Raw genomic sequence first — 22491 nt, forward strand, 5'->3', positions numbered from 1 at the left:
AATGAGAGGTGGTGATGTTAACAACTTCCTAGAAATTAAGGAATATGAATGGATTTTGCGTTTGGCTGCTGGCCATCCACCTGGCTGTAATACAGCCATAACTATAAAACCAATTCTAGTGAGGTTACAACATACCAAATTTTAAAGTTTGGATTTTATTTATGCATTGTGATTTTATCTTTGCACCGTTGTTTTAATTAACTATTCATTTTAATTTTGTTTACTAAGTGTTTTCATCGCTTGGTTGGCTGGTTGCGATCATGTGATGATTTTGGCTCCCTTTTAAATTTAATTGCTTTGATTCACGAAATGTTTGTAGTATTGAGGAAAGGTTTAGTCCTGAAAGCTTTGCTGTTATTAAAGGATTTTTTCAACTTCAGTGTTTTCTTTGGCATATTCTTTTTCGCTTCACAGTAGGAATTCTGTCTTGTTCGGCTATTCATCTAGTACCAGAAGAGGAAAAGGGTCAAGGTTTCTACTCAAGACTTTTCCTGGTACCCAGAAAAGGCAATTCATGGCATCCTATCCTGGACCTGTCTACTCTAAACACCTTTTTGGAGACTCCAAAATTCAAGATGCTGACTCTTCACCAATTACTTCCTATGCTAGGCAAAGATGCCTAGTTGGCAACACTAGATTTAAAAGAAGCATACCTGAACATTCCAATCAGGGAATCTTGCAGAAGATACCTTTGCTTCAAAGCAGGCTACACGCACTATCAGTTCTCTGCACTTCCCTTTGGCTTATCTACTGCGCCCAGGGTATTCACAAAGTGCCTAGCTCCAGTTATTGCATTTTGCAGGCAAAGAAATATTCAAATATACCCTTACCTGGACGATTGTCTAATTCAGGCAGAAAGCCAGGACATACTTTTGAATCATCTGGCCTTTGTATAAAGGGTTCTAACTTGTCTAGGGTACACCATAAACGAAAAGAAATCACACCTGATACCCTGTCAACAAATTGTTTTCCTGGGATCAAGCTTGAATACAACTTCCCAGATGGCTTACCTCATGCCAGAGAAACAATTTCATTAGACAACCTACTTCAAACAAGTGGCCACAAAAACCCTGCTATCTGCAAGACAAATACTGCAGGTTTTGGGGTTCATGGCCTCCTGCATTCTTCTAATTCCATATGCAAGACTGCATATGAGGAAACTACAATGGTATCTAAAAAGCCTATGTCAACATTCTCAGGATCTAGAAGCAATGATTCCTATCATACCTTGCCTATGCCTAGAATTCCTTTGGTGGGCAGAGGCCTGCCACCAAAACAAGGCACTACCTTTCACACCATCCCCTGCCATGCAAACCCTAACAACAGATGCATCAGACTATGCATGGGGGACTCACCTGGCAGGGAAGTGCATTCAGGGCAAATGGAACCCAAGTCAAATGCACCTGCATATCAATCAAAAAGAAATGTTAGCTGTACAGAATGCTCTGACAGCCTTCAAGAACCACATTCTTGTCAGGACTACTTATGGTAAGGATGGACAACACCACTGTTATGTGGTACATAAACAAGCAGGGGGGTACACATTCTTACCCCCTCTGCAGACCAGCCATGGCATTGTGGAACACAGCCTTGAGCTACCAAGTGCACCTACAAGCTCAATTCCTGCCAGGAAAATTAAATACACTGGCAGACAGACTAAGCAGAAACCTCATGGACCCACACGAGTGGAAACTGGAACCAAGGATTTTCAGCATGTTGACAAGCAAATGGGGCAGCCCAGATATAGACCTGTTTGCCTCTCCAAAGAACTACCAATTGGACACATTTTGCACAAGGACTCCCCACAAACAAGCCTGGAAAGTGGATGCTCTGTCCTTCAGCTGTAAAAACCTATCAGTCTATGCCTTTTCCCCTCTACCTCTGCTCTCCAAAGTACTACTAAAAATCAAACAGGACAAACCAAGGATGATTTTGATTGCTCCAGACTGGCTGCGCCAACACTGGTACTCCCTCCTGTGCAGTGTGTCATGGTTATCCCCATGGCACCTGCCTCAGATTCCTTCCCTGTTGTCTCAGCAGGAGAACCAGATTCTGCACCCTCAGCTTCTAACACTGAACCTTGCAGCCTGGCTAATTACATAATTTCTCCTTTATCATCCCTCAGTAAACCTGTGATGGATATAATTTTAGAGGCAAGAAGGCCTAGTACTAGAAAGACTTATGGTGAAAAATGGAAAAGATTCTGTGCATGGAACCAATCTCAAGAGATGAGCACAGCAGCGCCCAATTTACCTCAGATTTTACAATACTTAACTGAGATGCTTCACAAGGGACTGTCTTTTTCCTCCATTAAAATCCATGCCTCAGCCATTTCAGCTCATTATAACACAGAACCTCCCCTCTTCTCTCATCCACTGCTCAAGCAGTTCCCCAAAGGGGCCAAAATGTTTGAGACCACCCAGGAGAGCTCCAACTCCAGCCTGGGACCTTAACTTTGTTTTGGAAAAACTCACTCTAGCTCCTTTCGAGCCAGCTGCTACTGCAGACTTAAAATTTCTTTCTTGGAAAACAGCTTTCCTTTTAGCAATCACTTCAGCTAGAAGGGTATCTGAATTACAGGCCCTTATGGCAGTGGAGCCTTTCATCATCTTTCATGCGGACAGCATGTCCCTCAGAACCAATCCATCCTTCATGCCCAAGGTGATATCCAGTGTGGCTCTTAATCAGTCCATTCATTTGCCAACCTTCTTTCCCAATCCACAGAACAAAGGGGAATGGATACTGCACTCCTTAGATGTGCACAGACAACTTAGATTCTACTTGGACAGGACGAAACCTCAAAGGAAATCTGAACAACTGCTGGTGGCATTTGCTGCAGGGGCAGAGGGGAAGGCTATTTCAAAGCAAACCATTTCTAAGCGGATAGGCCATTGCATTAATTTCTGCTATAAGCACCATGGAAAAATCTTTCCCCCAGGGGATCAGACCTCACTCCATCAGGGCTGCATCTACCTCTACAGCCTTTCTCAGAGGCGTCCCTTCCAGAAACTCCTAGAAGCTGCTACCTGGAGTTCTGTACATACTTTCACCAAGCATTATCATTTGTCAATTTTCTCTAAATCCAGAGATGGTTTTGCCACTGCAGTCTTGCAGGGCCTTATAGCTAGTCCTAATGCTATCTAAAATTCCTCCTCCCAACCATAGCTTTGGGAATCTACCCAAATGTAATGACTGCAACAGTGAAACACGAAGAACATAGTACAGTTGTGTACACTTACCATAAATGTAGATGTTCGTGTATATTCACTTATGCAGTCCTGGTTACCCTCCCTCCAGCCCCCTAACTTCTTTTGGCTATACCTCTACTTTCCTTTACTATGCTTAAAAGCCTTTTTGGTGTATTTGCTTTTTTGTTGGAGGTATATCATTGTACCTTTATATTTAATTGCTCCCCATTAGGGGGACACCTGACATCTGGGGCAAGAAAAACTGATGTAATGGCATCGGCTGCATGTTTTATACCCCTGACGACCTGACGTCATGGAAGAAGGGACAGCAACTGATGCAGGACCCAGGACTTTGTTAGTCAGGCTGACTGATGGCTACCTGCAAGTAGATAACCCAAATGTAATGACTGCAACAGTGAATACACTTGAACATCTACATTTATGGTAAGTGTACACAACTGTACTTTCTCATTCCAGTGAGTGCTTCACATCTCTCCTCAGCAATGGAGTATGTTTGTCTATATAGATCTTCATACTCATTAGCAATTTGTTGTTTTTCTTCAGAGATCTTCAGTTAGAATCATAATAGATTTTTGCAATTCCAGTTGTTATGTTCCCTCTTGAATATGAGAAATCACTAATTTTTCCATATTTTTTTATTTATTTCATCTCTTATGTTAAACATAGATTGAGAGGTCTTTTAAAATTAGTGGGGAAGCCACCTTGTTTGGATAGAAGGATAACGACTCAAGACCTGCAAAAATTACAAACACTGTTGGTGACTCCCTGATGGTTATTTTCCCTACCTACTCTCTCATTCTTTGTTTGCTTTTTAAAGATGATTTTTAAGCTGCCCACCCTTACTGTAAATTGAGCTTTATAAGTTCCTCCCTTTCTACACTACTTTTGATATCTTGATTTATTTATTTCCCTTTTCTTGTGCTTATTTTGAGAAAAAGTGCATTTTACCTCTCATTGTCTGTCCTACTGATTTACTTGTTCTGAATTCATTGTCTAGATAGCTGTTGGAAAAAGTTGTGTATTTTTACACTCTAGCAAGCTCTTTTATGTGTTCCTACATCAAGAGGACCAAGTATTTTCCATCTAGTGGCAGTGGGTGGTAGCTTGGTTTGTATAGGTTGGGGAAGCACTACAGAGATTCATGCATGTAGCTGTTTTATGGGCTGGAGGGCTTATTAATAATCCTAGCTTGTTTTTAGCACCTTTATAAATTCTGCACAATTGAGTTGCTTTTGGCTCATTTCTACAAGGTGAAGTACTTGTATTGAATAATCATACTTTTGTGATCTGTTCTAAAGTGTACTGCTGTTATCTTGATTTACTTGTTGCCTTTCCTTATAAGTTTGTTTGTGGTAGCATTTCAGTCCAGACACTCTTTCACTGTGCTTTTGCATTAGGAGGACTGGGATTATTTATCTAGTGGAAGAAGTGTTTGCTTGGTCTATCTGAGTTGGGAAGCACACAAGAAGGCTCTAAGTGTAGTCATTTTATTGGCCAGAGGGCACAGTAGTCAGATGTACTTCGTGTTTCACTGTTGCAGTCATTACATTTGGGTAATCTGCTGGCAGGTTGCCCTCAGTTGGCCTGAATAACAAAGTCTTGGGTCCTGCGTCGGTTGCTGTCCCTTCTTCCATGACATCAGGTTGTCAGGGGTATAAAACATGCAGCCGATGCCATTTTCTTTAGTCTTTCTTGCCGCACGGTGCCCAAAGCAGAAGCAGTTCGCAAGTGCTGGTCGGCCGACTCCTGAAATTTTCACATTCGCGTTTCAGAACCGAAGTCTTCAACTAAAGCTAAGTACCCCATTGGGGAAACCTTTTCTTGCTCCTTACCGATGTCAGTAAAAGTTCATAATTGCATTACTTGTGGGAAGCAAATACCTTATAAGAATTTTCATTTGTACTGTATTCCTTGCCTAGGCCCAGATCATAACGTGCCATGCTGTCGGTTTTGTGCTAGATTTAACCAATGCACTATTAAGCGTTGGTATATTTTTGCTTCAAAATATTTGGATCCAGATTTAATTATCCTGAAATGTCATTGGTTAGCAATCCGGCTACCGGAGTTCACAAAAAAAGCAAAGAAAAAGACAGAGACAAACCGTTGAGGTCCAAAACTGACGACGAAGCTTCTCCTAAGCCAGTCGCCGGTTTGCCGGTACTCAGTGAGGTGCTTTCGCAGCCCCCGATACCCACTACTTCTGAGTCACAGGCCTCTACCGAGACCCATGCAGAGTCCGGTATGCTGTGAGATTCTCAGAGTATTGAACCCGCGGATGTCTCCTGCTTGGATGGGTCTGGAGCCGCTGAGCAGGCACTGGCTTCTAATGGTGTTTTCAGGCCTCAACATTTTTATATAAAACCGATGCCAGCTTCAAAAATATCTTCTAAGTCTAAAAAACTAACGCATGAGCCACCTGCTCAGGCCCCCTATGCCTAAAAAACAGATGATCAAAATGGCTGAGGACTTAATTACCTTGATCAGGGGTTCCCAACCCCCCCCCCGCTAAGAGGCCTAGGCAAGACACTGATTATGAATCTACAGATCAGGTTTCTATTTCTTCTGATTCCTCTTCTGATCAGGAATTTTCTAAATGACCCTATGAAGATTCAGATGCAGAAGAATCCATCCCATCTGCATCTCCTCCTGACGATTATTCATTTGGAGAAACCTTGCATACTTTAAGGGAACATTTTCATTGGGAGAGTCAGGATTTCTCTGAATCAAAAAAGAGGCTTAGAGACTTCTTTCTTCTTCCCCAGCATAGGCGTTTGGCTATTCCTCCTGTATTAGACATTGTTGATGATGTGTTTTCAGAATCAAGCATGGCTCCTGATTCCGTATCTCTGGCTCCTAGTAAGCCAGACAGATATCACAGGGTTCTTGACTCCCACAAATTTCTATTCAAAAATCCTGCTGCTGATCCTGAAACTGTCTCAAAGGGTCACAAAGGTGTAAAGGCCTCTACAGCCAAAAATCCTTTCCCCTCTGATAGAGATTCCAGGGCGCAGGATAGATGGGGAAAGAAGGTTTACACGTCTGCAACCTTGGCAATTAGAGCCTTAAACTGACAGTTTCATATGCTTAAATATCAACAGCATGTTATGGGCTTATTGAAACAGAAAATGATGTTGATTTCTGATTGTGTGGAAAATAAAGAATTACAGGAATTATTGCATGCAGCAGGGCAGGTTGGAAAGCATACTTTGCAATGTGGTTTTGATTCCTTGGAGGCCTCTTGTAGGGCAGCAGTTACTGGATCTGTGATTAGAAGGCATGCCTGGCTCAAGGAGCAAAATCTGCCAGATCATGTTAAAGCTAAATTGTTGGATGCTCCTTTACAGCATAATACTCTGTTTGGTAATAAGGCAAAAGAAGTTTTAAAGAAAATGGAAGACAAAGCTAAATCTATGCAAATTGTAAAATATTTCTTGCAAGTGCAGCCACCCAGATTCAGTAGGCACTGGCCTCCTAAAAACTGGTCCTTCACTGTGTCTAACAGAGCCTCTCAAGGCAAATCCAGGTGCTCAAAAGGCTCTAGATACCAATCACAGGGTTTTTACAGGTCAAAGCAATGGGGTGCCTCCACCTCCAAATCAATGACTTCCCTCTACCATCACCAATCACTTATCTTTTAGCAGCCCCCTTGGGGGGAAAATTAGCACTTCATGCTCAAAATCGGCAGTTAATTACCCAGGACAAGTGGGTATTAAACATAGTATCCCAGGGGTACAGATTTCATTTCCATACTAAGCCAATTCCAAATAGTTGGCCAGATCTGCCACAAAATCAATGGGCAGAGGCTCATAAACAAGTTACATCCCTCATGGATATGGGGCTATTCAACTAGTACCAGAACAGGAAAAAGGACAAGGTTTTTATTCAAGACTGTTCCTGGTATCCAGAAAAGACAATGCCTGGCGTCCAGTACTGGACTTATCAATTTTGAACACGTTTCTGGACATTCCAAAATTCAAAATGCTGACTTTACAACAGCTACTGCCTATGCTGGGCAGGAACGCTTGGTTAGTGACTCTAGACTTAAAAGAGACATACCTGCATATCCCAATAAGGGAATCGTGCAGAAGATACCTCCGCTTCAAGGCAGGTTTTCTGCATTACCAATTCTCTGCACTGCCCTTTGGTTTATCTACTGTGCCCAGGGTCTTTATAAAGTGCCTGGCACCAGTAATTGCATTTTGTAGACAAAGAAGCATACAAATGTATCCTTATCTGGACGACTGTCTCATTCAAGCAGAGGACAAGGACACTCTTCTTCAACATCTGGTGTTTGTAAAAAGGCTTCTAACATGCCTAGGGTACACAATAAATGAAAATAAATCACAACTGGTACCGTCTCACAAAATTACATTCCTGGGTGCAAGCTTGAATACAACTGCCCGGATGGCTTACCTTACGCCAGACAAACAAAGGCAACTGACTATATACTTCAAACAGATGGCAACAAAAACCCAGTTATCTGCAAGACAAATTTTGCAGGCTGTGGGGTTCATGGCTTCCTGCATCCTACTAATTCCATATGCAAGACTGCATATGAGGAAACTTCAGTGGTACCTAAAAAGTTTATGGAGTCAACATTGTCACAGTCTGGAAACAAGGATTCCTCTCATTCCCTGCCTTCAACAGGAGTTTGTTTGGTGGGCAGAGACATGTCAACAAAACAAGGGACTGTCATTCACTCTACCTCCTGCCACCCAAACCCTAACTACAGATGCATCAGACTACGCTTGGGGGGCCCACCTGGTGGGGAGATACATTAAGGGCATATGGAACCCAAAACAAATGCATCTGCTTATCAACCAGAAAGAGATGCTAGCTGTTCAGATTGCCCTGACAGCCTTCAAGGACTTACTTCATCCAGGACAACTACTGATAAAGACGGACAACACCACAGTTATGTGGTACATAAACAAGCAGGGGGGTACACATTCCTACCCCCTTTGCAGACTAGCCATGGCATTGTGGGACACAGCCTTGACTTACCAAGTATATCTTCAAGCTCAATTCCTGCCAGGAAAACAAAATACTCTGGCAGACGACCTAAGCAGAAATCTTATAGACCCTCACGAGTGGAAACTGGATCCACAAGTCTTCAGCATGGTAACACAGAAATGGGGAGCCCAGACATAGATCTATTTGCCTCTCCCCAAAATTATCAACTGGACAAATTCTGCACAAGGACTTATCACAGACAAGCATGGAAAGTGGATGCCCTATCCTTCAGTTGGAAAAACCTATCAGTCTACGCCTTTCCTCCTCTGCCTCTTCTCCCCAAGGTCTTACTAAAGGTCAGACAAGAAAAACCAAAAATGATCCTAATTGCTCCAGACTGGTCTCGCCAGCACTGGTACCCAATTCTAAGGAATATGTCGCAACTCCCTCCTTGGTACTTGCCTCAAATACCTCATCTACTGTGTCAGCAGAACAATCAAATTCTGCACACTCAGCTCCAAACTCTGAACCTGGCAGCATGGCTGATCATGTAATTATTCAAACAACACCTCTCAGTAAATCTGTTATGGATGTCATGTTGGAAGCCAGAAGCCCTAGTACTAGAAAATCTTATGCTGATAAATGGAAGAGATTCTGTGCTTGGAACCAAGCACAAGGAACGGACACAGCAAAACCAAATATCCATCGGATTTTACAATACTTGACTGAGATGCTTGACAAGGGCCTATCCTTCTCTTCAATAAAAATCCATGCCTCTGCCATCCTGGTTCATTACAACTTGGAGCCTCCCATCTTCTCTCATCCTCTGCTAAAACAGTATCTTAGAGGGGCCAAAAATTTAAGGCCTCCCAGAAGATCAACAACTCCTGCATGGGACCTCAATTTTGTGTTGCAAAAACTCACCCTGCCTCCTTTTGAACCAGCAGCTACTGCGGATATAAAGTTTCTATCTTGGAAAACAGCTTTCCTTTTGGCAATCACTTCAGCAAGAATAGAACTACAGGCTCTCATGGCTGTGGAGCCTTTTATTACATTTTACCCGGACAGGGTGTCCCTCAGGACCAATCCTTCCTTTATGCCTAAGGTGGTATCCAGTGTGGCTCTTAACCAAACTATTCACCTGCTAACATTTTACCCAAATCCGCAGAACAAGGGGGAGTGGATTATGTATTCATTGGATGTACACGGACAACTAAGATTCTACTTAAACAGGACCAAATCTCTAAGAAAGCCTGTGCAACTACTGGTGGCATTTGCTTCAGGATCAGAGGGAAAGGCTATATTAAAGCAGACTATTTCTAAGTGGATAAGCCACTGCATTCGTTTCTGCTACTTGCATCATGGTAAACCTGTACCCAAGGGAATTAGGTCACATTCCACTAGAGCTGCCTCTACCTCAGCAGCCTTTCTCAGAGGAGTTCCAATCAAAGACATTCTAGAAGCTGCTACTTGGAGCTCTGTTCTTACCTTCACAAAACATTATCATTTGCCTCTCTTCTCTAAATCCAGGGCAGGCTTTGCCACTGCACTTCTGCAAGGCCTTATAGATGCTTTTAATGCTATTTAGTTCCAGCCTCCCATCCATAGCTTTGGAATTCTACCCAAATGTAATGACTGCAACAGTGAAACACGAAGAACATAGTACAGTTGTGTACACTTACCATAAATGTAGATGTTCGAGTGTATTCACTGTTGCAGTCCGGGTTACCCACCCGCCATCCCCCTTTCTATACCTTTTCTTTCCTTCACTATAGACTAAAGTATTTGTGGTGTATTTGCTTTTAGTTGAAGTTAAGTTTATGCTTCTAAAAGTGTATTTATATATTTACTGTTTACTTATATATATATTTTTTTGCTCCCCATTTGGGGGGGCACCTGACATCTGGGGCAAGAAAAACTGAATAAAATGGTGTCAGCTGCATGTTTTATACCCCTGATGACCTGATGTCATGGAGGAGGAGACATCAGCCAACCCAGGACCCAAGACTTTGTTATTCAGGCTGACTGAGGGCAACCTGCCAGCAGATTACCCAAATGTAATGACTGCAACAGTGAATACACTCGAACATCTACATTTATGGTAAGTGTACACAACTGTACTTTTTCTGTGTTTCCAGTGCTAGTATAAGTGCAGCACATTTGCACAGAGCTACTCGTCAGTGTCCTGTACAGACTCAAACATCTAGAAACATTGCTTATTTTCTTTGTACTGTGAAAGTTTACTGTGATATTTATTTATTTTTTGAACTTCTTTAAAGCTGCATTTTCAAACTGCTGTAAGGGCTGCTGTTCTACACTGAAATACATTGTATCTAGTATTTCTTAATTGATATGAGGCATCTGTTTGTGCTGTAAGGGCTGCTGTTCTGCACTGAAATACATTGTATCTGGTGTTTCTTAGTTAATATTAGGCATCAATTTGTGTTCCTTAACACCTGTGTTCCAAACCAGTCATTTTATATCAAGACAGTCAAAGTCGGTACTCTTGTGAAGAAAGGGTTGATTTCATCTATTTGAGTTGAGAATTGCTGGTGGAAAGCTCATTGTGTGCTTACCTGATTGACCTTAGGGCATAGCTAATGCAAAACTTGCTTTTTTCTGATAATAGATAACCCTTGCGTTTGTGTAAAGCCACTGTTCATACAATGGTGGTTACTGGTGCCTTGTACATATGCAATCACCAGAAGATGAAATTTCCCTGTAAAAATCACCTTGGAACTATACCTCAGTCCCATGTTGCTAATCATGCAACTAGTATGTGTGGTGAGCAGCATTTAGTTAGGACTATTTATGTTACCTTACCTTATTATAGCACCTGTGACTATCGTTGTTCAGATATCATCTGGTTTGGGTACTGGACAGCATCGCTTATTTAGTTAGCTGAAGATTACACCAAGTAAGCATGCTTCCCTTGTCTGGTTATGAACACCCTCCACTCCTATCTCTTGCAGGTATACATAAGGACCTGCAACCATGGATGGTCACTTTACTGCTATCTCTACATCCAGTTCGGAGGACATGGGCATCCTGAGGCAATGTAGCAATTGCCTTATGTACATTGAAAAAAATTTAATTCTTGAGCAGACATTATGTGAGAGTTGTAGTTACACAGTAACACTGGAGGCTAGACTCTCACATACAGACACAAAGGCAGCAAACAGGCTGTCAGCGACTCATACACATCACTAACAGCACCCACAAAGGACAACCACATACACGGAGGTGCTCATATGTGACTTACCCAAACCTCAAGTGCTTCTCAGGCACAGTCTTCAGCAACTCCACATGCACACAGACAATTTCCATCACAACACATAAAGCTATGTCTCATTGTGTCTCAACTACCAAACCCATAAGATGAAACACTACACAACCCAATATTCTGGTCATAGGAAACTCCATTGTGGGGCACACTGATGTCCCTCTTACCAGGCTGGAGAAGGAGAAGGTTACACTTAGTTGCCTGTCTGGGGCCAGGATCCACCAAAACACACAAGCACTTGGGTCACTTACCCCTAAGTACCAGTATGACTCCATCATAGTCCACCATGGGTGTGAATGACCTGAGATGTACCTCCCTGTACTATATGAAGAGAGACATGATTGAGCTCTCAGAACATGTTTCACAGGCAGGCATGATCCTAACATTAACTAGTATTCTACCATCTCCAAGGATGATGCCACAATACTAGCAGAAAATAATTGACTTTCAACAATTGGCTTAGCTACTGGTATCATTCCAAAAGGGACAATACTTGTCAGCTGTGGAGGACTTAGTTAACAGGCCATGCTGCTTTGTGAGGGACTGTCTTCACCTTTTACCTCTAGGCTTTTGGATATTGGCCAAAACATAATTTACCCCATAGTCCCATTTTTAGGTATTGTCAAACAGACAAGCATTTCAGCATAACAAAAGCTACTCAGGACAAGCTAAAAGTGTTACTGCTTAATGCTAGGAATCTCAACAAGAAACTGCACTGCCTAGAAGTTCTCCTGTCCATGGAGAATGCTGGCATCTGTGCAGTTACTGAAACATGGTTCAAAGCCAAGGAAACCACTACGGAAGTGCATAGATGCAACACCTTTCATATGTTCCCACCAACCACTATACATGAAAGAGCAAAGGGTGGAGGTGTATCTATTTACATAAAGGATAAGCACCCCTCAAGGCTGGTCAAACAATATGACATGCTTGAGCTGCTCCATGTCCAACTAACCATGGGAAAAATCTGTTACTATATTCTTACTAGCAACAGGTCCTCCACCATGAACCAGGAAACCAATACAGCATCACTCACCATCCAGCCCAGTATTCATGGATGATTTTAACTACCCTGAATTAAATACGAGGCATATATGACCACTAACATTTAGGCCCAGAAATTTCTTGACTTTATAAATTCAAATGGACTGGAGCATCGAGTCTGCACTCCCACTAGGGGAACAAATATCCTAGATCTGGTACTCACAAATATGGGAACATGATGTCATCAGCAGTAAGATCAGATCACAAAGTGGTCTCCCTTGAAATAAATGTAAAACTATTCCCCCACCTAATCCCAAAAACTTCTAAGAACGTCTCTAAGGTAAATAATCCCCTGTTAAAGGACAGCATAGCAAGTTTCCAAGCTCACACAAATATAAAAAACAGAAACCTCCACAGAGGCGTACACAAAAGCCGTGTACAACAATATAAACAACTGGTAAAAAACACCAGGCCAAAACAAATCCAGGTTAAACCTCAAAAACAAGCCACCTTGGAGGACCCTTGGTATTAAAACATTTTACAACAAAAAAAAGAAAGAAAATCCTGTTGAGAAGTAAGAGGGAATGTGTACAACTGAGCAAAAAGTCCCGTATTAGTCTAAACAAGTGAATCAGGGAACAAGCCAAGTCTCTGAAAGCAGACTCTGAGGTAAAAATAGCTTCCAAAGCTAAGAATTTTTCAGCTATGTCCCCAGTCTTAAGGGCAGCACGCAACAATGTGTAGAGTAACTTGATGTAAAGAAGCAAGGTGAGGCCGATGCCAATGAGGAGATGAAAACAGGCTCAAATATAATACTGTAAAGTACCAACCAACTCCAAAAAGCCACAACACGAACTCTGCAACAAACGCTACTTTATTGACCTAGGTTTCGTCCTTCCGAACTTCTTCAGAATACATACTATCATTGCAACTCACCCATTTTATACATTGTCAATTATTGAATAATTACTCAATTAATAGCCTAATTTCCCACCATAAATTCTTAAAAAGGAAATGGCATTGTTAAAAATCACTGTGTTTAAGCACAAAACATTATGCATTACTAACTCATATACATATATATATATATATATATTCCAAAGGAATTGTATGCATTTATACACTTAAAAACTACTAATTAAATATCCAAATAATCAATTTGTTAATTTTAAAAAAAAAAAAAAAAAAAAAAAAAAAAATACTTGCTTTTATAAATACATTATTAAACCCTTATTGATGTATAATTTATTTGATTTGTATTAATAATGTATACGTGTTTAAAATGTAAATACACTCAACTAGAACATATATATTGTTAAATATTCTTTATAAATGTATTATATATAATTTAATGTATATAAAATGAAGATGTATAAATAGTATACATGAAAGTATAGTCTTAAGGGCAGCACGCAACAATGTGTAGAGTAAGTTGTAGATACCATCATCTATAATCCGCCAGAAGAGGTAACAAATCTGCTGGCCAAAAAATTCCGCTCAAATTTCACTTTTCCATCACCCAGTTCTTCCCATGAAAGACCCTCCACCACTCCACCACCAATTATCTTCAGGTTGCCACTGTACTCTCTAAAGCAGTCTCAGTGCGGCGTGATGGCATACCAGGTTGCCTCTTAAACAGCTTGTCAGGACTTATCAGACCCATTAGGATCTCTTTTTAACCACAGCCTATGGACTAGCTTTGTCCCTATAGAGTGGAGGACAGCAACAGTCATCCCTCTACATAAAGGGGGACCATCTACTGACCCAGGAAATTACAGACCCATAAGTTTGACTAATCTTATAAGTAAGGCCATGGAAAGAATAATCATGGAGCTGATAAATAATGACATAGGAAACCCCCAAACACAGGACCTGGCCCAGTTCAGCTTTCTCAATGGCAGGTCATGCCTACTGAATCTGGTGGATTTCTTTGAGAAAGCCACTAAAGGCATGGATGAGGGTAAAATCCCACCTACCTCAACCTAGTCAAGTCATTTGACACAATTCCCCACCCAGGTATTGTAATTAAACTCACAAAACTGGGAATCAACCCGTGTGTCATCAGATGTTAACTAATTGGCTCATGGACAGGACACATATGATTAAAGTTACTAGTGGTGTTCCTCAGGGCTCAGTACTGGGACCACTCCTGTTCAGAATGTACTTCTCTGAAGTCAAGGCTAATTTGGAAGGCCTCTGGATGACAACGTTTGATCATGACTGCAAACTGGGGCAATCATTGGATCCCCCAACAATGTAGATATCCTTCAGGAAGATCTAGATCATACAAATTATTGGTGTCAGAATCATGGCCTAAAACTAAATGAGAAACATTCATTATCATACCCTCTGGGAAGTCAAATACCACTGCAAATTACACCACCAATAAAACACCCCTAAGAGTAGACTCAGAGGTGAGATATCCAGAGACACCGATAGATAGTAGCCTGAAATTTGACCACTGTGTGTCCACAGTGGTAAGGAAGTCTTTCTATGTGGTACAACTTATAAGGAAAAGTATGGCATATGGCATGCAGATCCAAGGAAATTATAGTCCTGTTGTACTCAGCCCTCATTAGACCAATAATTAAGAATAATGTGCCATTTGGTATGTACTTGACCAGGCACTTATAGCAGCTGGAGTGACCTCAGAGATTCCTTACAAAAAAAAAAAAAAAAAAAAATTACAGGTTGTAAACAGCATGCCCTATCCCTTTACTCTGTCTCCAACCGACTATTAAGGGGTGGCTTATGCCTGACCTAAAAGGCACTCACAAATCCTGCTCTGATGGAGCTGCTACATGTCTGCAAGTCAAATAGCACTAGGGTCACCCAATCTAGGGATCTAAACTCAGTCAGTGACAGACAAAACAAGCTGAAGAGACAGATATGTGTCTCAGAGATTGTGTCTGCTTAGAAACAGGCTTCTTATTCACATAAAGCAGAGCCGTTCCCTGGCCATCTTCAAACACAGTTTAGATCAATGGATGGGGACACCCAAATTCACACCTGGGGTAGTGTCTATGCCCCTTATGGACAGGGGCAATCTGTATATTCAAGCATAGGCACAGACCTATACCATCCTCTTGCCCCTGGGGCTGTATATTGGGTAAAAATTAGGTTATATTGGCTAGGCTTTTAAGGACCATTAAGTTGTTAGCCTAGCAATCTCCTATGACCCTGCGAACCTGTAAGCCAACCTGTGTTCAATCAGCATCTCGGGTATCTGTTGCAGCTTGTATGGGTAGGATGAGCAGACATGGACCATAGACTATCAGAATACTTCAGATGACGGATGACAGTACAGGTGCTTTGGTCACCACGCTAGGTTTATGGTAGCCTTCATGACAGATGCAAAGAGAGGTTGCTGTCACAAGAGAGAGGCCCTCTATTGATGTGGTTTTTACATTACCACCCAGGGGAGAGGTGAGGGTCTCTAATATTTGGTGTTATTGACAGGATACCAGTGAGGGTAGAAACCACTCTCATGGCTGCTTGGATAACTATCCTGTCTGGACAGATCTTGCCCTCATGCTGGGGATATGCAGTAGAGGGCAAACAATTAGCTCAAGTCTAATTGAGGTGTTCTAACTCAAATTCCGAGGAGGGTTCTACTATTTTAATGATTCTCAAAACCAAGGATGTAAAATAGTTTTTAAAAGTACCAAATTCTTCTTCCTGGCATAAGTTCTGCCAAAGCTAATTAATAGCACCTTTGTTGGCACCTACAGTGGCATCAACTGTATTTTTTGTGGAACTAACACTTTAGTGCTAGATGAGCCGAGCATTTCTGCACTAAAAAATATAATGGAATCAAATTGTCCCACTTACTGCTGTATCTGATTTGGTTCTTGACTTATGGCAGGTTTCCTTTATCTGGAAGACCTTAGGAAAGTAATATTTTTATGCAGCAGGGAATGGTATTGTAACAGTTGAGCCCTATGTCAGTACCTTTATTGAACCAACATCAGTTTTAAGGCTATAACATAGAAATACAAACTTTTGCAGGAACCCGTGAAGAATCAGTATGTTAAAATGAAAAAAAAAAAACATTTTTTTCCCTGATTTTTGTAATTGAACAGGATCATTTTTATATGTTCTAAATTGACTGAATTATTTGCAGCAATCAAATAAGAGAAATTATTCTTTTATGGAAACATTAAATAATTATGTGAAAATATTTCCTCTGGCCTGTAAGAGACCTCTCTTTTCCCAAAAGGAGATTTAGAGAAAGGATGAGGCTGCAAATTGGAAATTGCATACATTGCTTTTAAGGATGTTAAAACAAAGGTGGTTAGACAGATTTATATAATTCTAACATGACAGATTTTTGCATCTGTTTCCTAACAACATGCAAGTACTGTGGGAAAGCTGTCCTAAAAAAAAAAGTATATATATATATATATATATATATATATATATATATATATATATATAAAACTAAAGCTAGTTCTGTTACTTTAGTTGTGTTTGTTGAAGTGGATGCCATACCTCACAACCTGTCAACACAAGAAATCTGGACAATGTGAGAAATAATGGGGTACAAAGGCCCAAAAATAGGGACAGATTTAAAATATTGCTCCTATAGACTTAGAAAGTTGCTAGAATGATGGATTTTACATTGCTGTTTATTTTCTGAAGGATATAACATCTGAAACTCAAATGACTGCCATTTGTTAGTGACTTCAATCCTCTTTGATTTACCAGAAAATCACACATTTTATGAGGAACAGACCAAAATAAGAGGCAAAATTGTGGACATTCTACGAAAATCTTTACAGTTAAGAGGTATGAGTGGATCACACATTAAGGAGACTGCCAGTGTATGTCTAAGTAGTAACTTCAACCCTCATTGCTTATCTCAATGATCATATGGTATGAACCCCATGAAAAGAGGAAGCAAATAATCAAGCTGTTTGCTATGTTCACTTCTTGGAGGGAAGGCAGGCGCTCTCTAATATGGTTGTTGAGAGCGGTGAAGCTGCAGATAGACAAGATGTACAATTCTCCAGTGAGTTAACACAACTCCCTGTAGTGTTGCAGTCTGTTTAATTTTTTCCTGTCTTGCAACTTTCAAAAGAGAGAGGTTGCATTCTCAGTGATGGGGAGAAATATGCTCTTTTGTTTTAATGCTCTTTTGTTTTACTGGCTAAATACATAAGAAAACATGTAGTTAATCAACAGTCATCTTCAGTAAACCATATTAGTTTGTTTACTTAACAGATTTTGTGTTCACATAAACAATCAAAAGGGGGATACTAGCCTGATTACACTGTCATCAAACAATGTAGAAAACATACTGTTCTCATTTAGACTAGCCTTTTCTTGTTAGGGATTTTTATTTGTGAAGAATGGGGAAGGGGGCTTATCCTGATATAAGGAATTCAACACAATGAAAAAATATAGTATTACGGTTCTTGAGGAAACTGCGGCAGTAAGGCATTGCTGTTAATTGAGCAAATCTGTAAAGTTGATACAGGAAATGCCATACAAAGGGATAAACTGACTGTATTACACTGACTGAAAATGCTGTGCCGTATAGGCAGTGTGGTTACCGAGTGATTTATTTTTATTTTTATTATTATTATGTATTAGTGGAACATGGAGGCATTTGTTAAGATGTAGGAAAATCCGCACAGAAAAATGATACTAATAGCCATACACTGTGGCAGACTTACATTGCTGTTTTTTGGTCTTCAGCTTTGAGTTTAGGAACTGAGGAGGGTAGCAGTTTGTGAAACTACACAGACTGACAGATGACATAACTTCTGGTCAGTGCAGACCAGGCAAAATAGGAGTTATATCATAAGTAAAAAAGTCTTCTGAGGTATGCACCTATTTCAGGCATACCATGATCCCATTCATAAGTCCAAGGAAGAAAGCACTGCAACAGTCCATACACAACATTGTCATTGCTTGGACCACTCTTGGTCCACAGGTTCATAGGTGGTTACTGGACTATTGACCTGAAGGTCTTTATAAACCTAACCATGTGTACCCAATATAATACTAGAGAAATGCAATATAAAGACTCTTGCCTAAATTTGAGATCTTAGTTAGCAATGACTGCTCATATCTAGGAGGGTCATAGGTGAAATTCCAAGCAGGAATTTATGATTTCCCATCCAGTCATCCAGGCTATGCTTAAACAGAGTCATAGAGGGGCTTTGTTTGATGTAAATTTGTAGCCTGTTCTAGAGGAGTGGCAACGTCTGAGAGACATATATGTCTCTCCAGCAGGTCCTATTTATGTTGCAGGCCAGGTTAAAGTCCCTGGACCAGGTGACTCTTGTCCCATATGACCTGCGGTTGTGCAGTATTTCCATTAGGTTTGAATCTGAGATGGTAGTGTAGGCCAGGCACAAGTCTTCTCTAAGTAGTCTGTATGCTACCGACTACAGTGACAGTGACTTCAGTCTGTCAGCATATGACATGTGCTGAAGACCTTGAATTTTCTTGGTTAGAAATCTCTGAGGTCTCTCACGTTGCTGCAGGTGCCTTGTAAGGTACATACCAAAGGGAGCACTGTAGTCAATTATTGGCCTGATGAGAGTTGAGTGTAGGGTTGTTATGACCTCTTTCACTCTTAAAACAATGCCTTTACTAATGAGGTGTGCAACGTAGAATGCCTTCCTTACCACCGTAGACACATGGTGGTCACAGTTTAGGCTACAGTCAACTTGCATTCCCAAGTCTCTCACTACTGAGTTCTTGCATTGGACATTATTATTTATATGATAGCCTGCAGTGATATTGTTTTTAACAAAGGGGGTGATAATACATTTTTTAGCATTGAGTTTGGAAAGTCTAGAAATCTATTACTGCCTGATCTGGGCTATATTCTTGATATGGATATAAGAAATGGAATATAGTATCTGGCCTGGTTTGAACAAGCTATAAAGTATTATACTGTATAGAGTTAACAGTTTTAAGTGTCAATTTCTTCAGTTTTCTCAAGTGACAGCAGCTGTAGTTGTATAAATGTGAACTTTACTGTGTACTTTGACATGATCAGTTACTGTGCTGCACATTTTTTAGTTACAATTGACTGCATAAACTATAAACCACACTGATCCTAGGCCATGTGTTTTACAAGTTTCAAGGCCTGCCAAAATTTGCATGAATTGCCAGTACATAGTCACTCAAGTGTTTTTATAGCTCAGATTATTATTTGCAAGAAGCAGACAAATGGCAGCGTAATGCAGTCCATCTGTGCAGTAACATATGATAAGATTTAAAGTGTGACAAGTGCTGACATTCATTCATTCCTTTCCTTCCACGAGCTTCATCCTGCTTAGGGTCACAGGTAGCAGGACCCCATCCCAGAAAATATATGCAGTATGTTTTTAGTCATTCCAACAGAGCAAACAGGAATGGCAGATTGTATCAACACACTAAAGGCAAGCTTATTCATAATAAATGTTTGCCAAGGTCTGTGGATGTAAGCAAGTCTAGCTTTTTCACAGGAAATTGTTAATAGTATAATGACACATGTAGTTACTTAACCTAGAGTGCAAACACAGACTCATCTAGGGAGATCTTTGCAAATCCCAACTGTTTTTGGTCCAGCTGAAATCTTTATGTAGGACATAAAAGAACTATGCAGGGACAGTGGTAGGAAGGGACATGTGAATACTGAACATCAGAGGATAGGGTCAGTCCTGTATCTAGGCAGAATTATAAATGCAGTTTGTTCCAGCTGAAACCAATATAGAGGACTTGAATAGGTTATGCATATGTGGAGATGGGATGGGAGGGTAAGAGATACGAAGACCGGAAGGTCAGTGAGCTGTCTTTTTCCCATTTTGCATCTTGCTACAGAGTCCTGCTCCTGTGAAGTTTTGTAAACTATTTTCTTTTAAATCCCAAGGGATTTAACTTTTAACAGACATGCTTCTCCTGTCACATATCTCAGTATGTGGCAGTCCAGAATAATCTTTCTGAGGCCTTGATATGACCATGATGTAGGGAATGAAGAATTTGTGTTCCAAGGGAAAAGACAGGCTTACAACAAGCTACAGAATGTTCAGGGTCAAACTTCAGTCCACTGAAGTAGCTTCGTTGGCTGAAGCGTTAAGCATACTGCATGTTGACCTTTCAAGGACCTGCTTGACCTACGTAGTATTGGGGCACCCTGTTGTAATCATTCATTTGCTAATGACAAGGACTATACAGATGCCTGTCCTAATCTAACTGCATAACACTATTTTATCTAATCCAGACTCTTGGATATTTGGATGTTTATAATGTTTATTTACATTTTATTTAGTATCTTATTCCATTGTGCTTACTTCGTACTAAACGCACTAATACATTTGATTGACTTAATGGTTGCATTTGCACAACACTCCCATTGCTGATTGGCTAGCAACTGTTTTGCTTTCAGCCCCACCCCCTTGTATTCCCCACCCACTTTGCAGTTTTAACTATTTCATAACTGGAAGTATTTCATTTACATATGTCAACTAGTAAGAGGTGCACAGGAAACCTACAGTATGGGTGTGTACATAATTCAGCTTTATGGTTTTATGATGGCATGGTCACCTATACACTGCAGGTTTATATCAGCCCCGAGTGTTTACATTTAACTCTTGTTTCAGATGGAGTATCATGACATCCCAGCAGAACAAGCTTTTCTGAAGGACCTCAAAGAGAAGAAACTCGTGCACGACCTGACAGAAAAATGAATCGAAGGATATGAATATTTAATATGAATAATCATACAGTGACATTTCATTTGCTGACTTGGAAGATGTTATAGAGGAGCATTGAAGACTTTTCAGACGAACATTTATCTGTCTTCTAATCTGTTTTATATGTTTTTTGTTTACAAATGTTATTGTATGCAAGTTTGCACAGAAATTGAAGGGTTCATGCATTCCATTTTGCCTGTATCAGACTAATGAATATTTAGTGCTACCTGTGGTTCAAAGCCAGTTAGCTAAAGAGCATTTACCTGTGCCATTCTCTATTTGCAGTTTGCATTAGATGACATTTTTTTCCAACAGAAAAGAATACTACATTACTGGAAAATTCATCAACATGCACCCAAGTCAGTTTTTATGCGATGCAGTCTCTGCTTTCTTTATGTTTCTGTCATTTCTGAGTTGTTATACAGTTCTCTTGGATTTTACTTAGAGAAGTAAACAACGCAAACTGTCAGTGTTGTTCATAGGTTCATAAGTTATTACTAGGATATCGATATTTTGAATCTTAAGAAGCCGTCCTTACATTTCCATGGTAGTTTTTATGCCCTTATATTTTGCATAGAAATAATCCAGATGCAGGCAGAGCAAGAATATTTTCAGACATTTACTTGTTGCCCTGTCCATGATGCCATGATGCACATAGGTGCTAAAATGGGAATTAATTTGTGGTTCCCATTCATCCAAATTACATTGAATATAGTATAAGCATTTTGCTTTATGTGCGGTGGAAGATGGTTCCAGAGAAAAGGTATTGTCTGTGATACATACCTAACAACATGTTCTATTTATGTTGTAAAAAGAGATTGAGATCCCCTGAACAGATGTTATTTTGCAAAAGAGATTGAGATCTCTGAGGACAGCTGAACATAGAAATTATACAGGATAGAGGTTAACAAGTAAAAATGTGATGTTTACTATGATGCAGTAAAACTGGAAAATAAAAAAAAAAAATTTTTTAGTAAGATAACACCTTGCTGCAAACTCCTCTGTTTAGTAAAATGTTTTTGAATGTTCTGTGTTTGGAGAAGATAATGTATCGCACAGAGTGCATTGCTGAGGCAGACATATGGCTAGCCATCTCACTTATTGTCTGACAAAGCATTGGACTCTGGTGAGTCTTTATTACAGGTATACCTCCACAATTATACACCTATAGGTAAGGAGGGAAGTCAACAACAAAAGACCTCAGTCACAGTCGACTGTTAAAATCCCTGTAAGCTGATTTTTAAAATAATTCTAATGCTGCATTTTCCTTTGTCAGTTTTAGATGTGTGCATTTGGAAACTGTATCTGAAGTTGAAGTATCCTTTCTGCCTAGTTCTAATACAAGAGAAACCTTAGAAGGAGTCATAGC

General features: G+C 40.4%; 1 protein-coding gene across 5 annotated transcripts in view; it reads left to right on the forward strand.

Moving 5' to 3' along the window:
• The window catches only part of ST3GAL6 (ST3 beta-galactoside alpha-2,3-sialyltransferase 6), a 1325435-nt gene extending 1303331 nt beyond the window's left edge, over nt 1–22104 (forward strand). For all 5 annotated transcript variants that reach the window (XM_044072092.1, XM_044072089.1, XM_044072093.1 and 2 more), the window contains one exon: nt 21030–22104. In XM_044072092.1, the coding sequence (XP_043928027.1) occupies nt 21030–21116 (87 nt within the window). In that variant the 3' untranslated portion in view covers nt 21117–22104. The remainder of the gene's footprint in view (nt 1–21029) is intronic.
• Nucleotides 22105–22491: the final 387 nt, after the last annotated feature.

Source organism: Protopterus annectens, chromosome 5.part0 (genome assembly GCF_019279795.1).
Source record: "Protopterus annectens isolate FY-2018-M chromosome 5.part0, PAN1.0, whole genome shotgun sequence".
NCBI classification, from domain to species: domain Eukaryota; kingdom Metazoa; phylum Chordata; order Ceratodontiformes; family Protopteridae; genus Protopterus; species Protopterus annectens.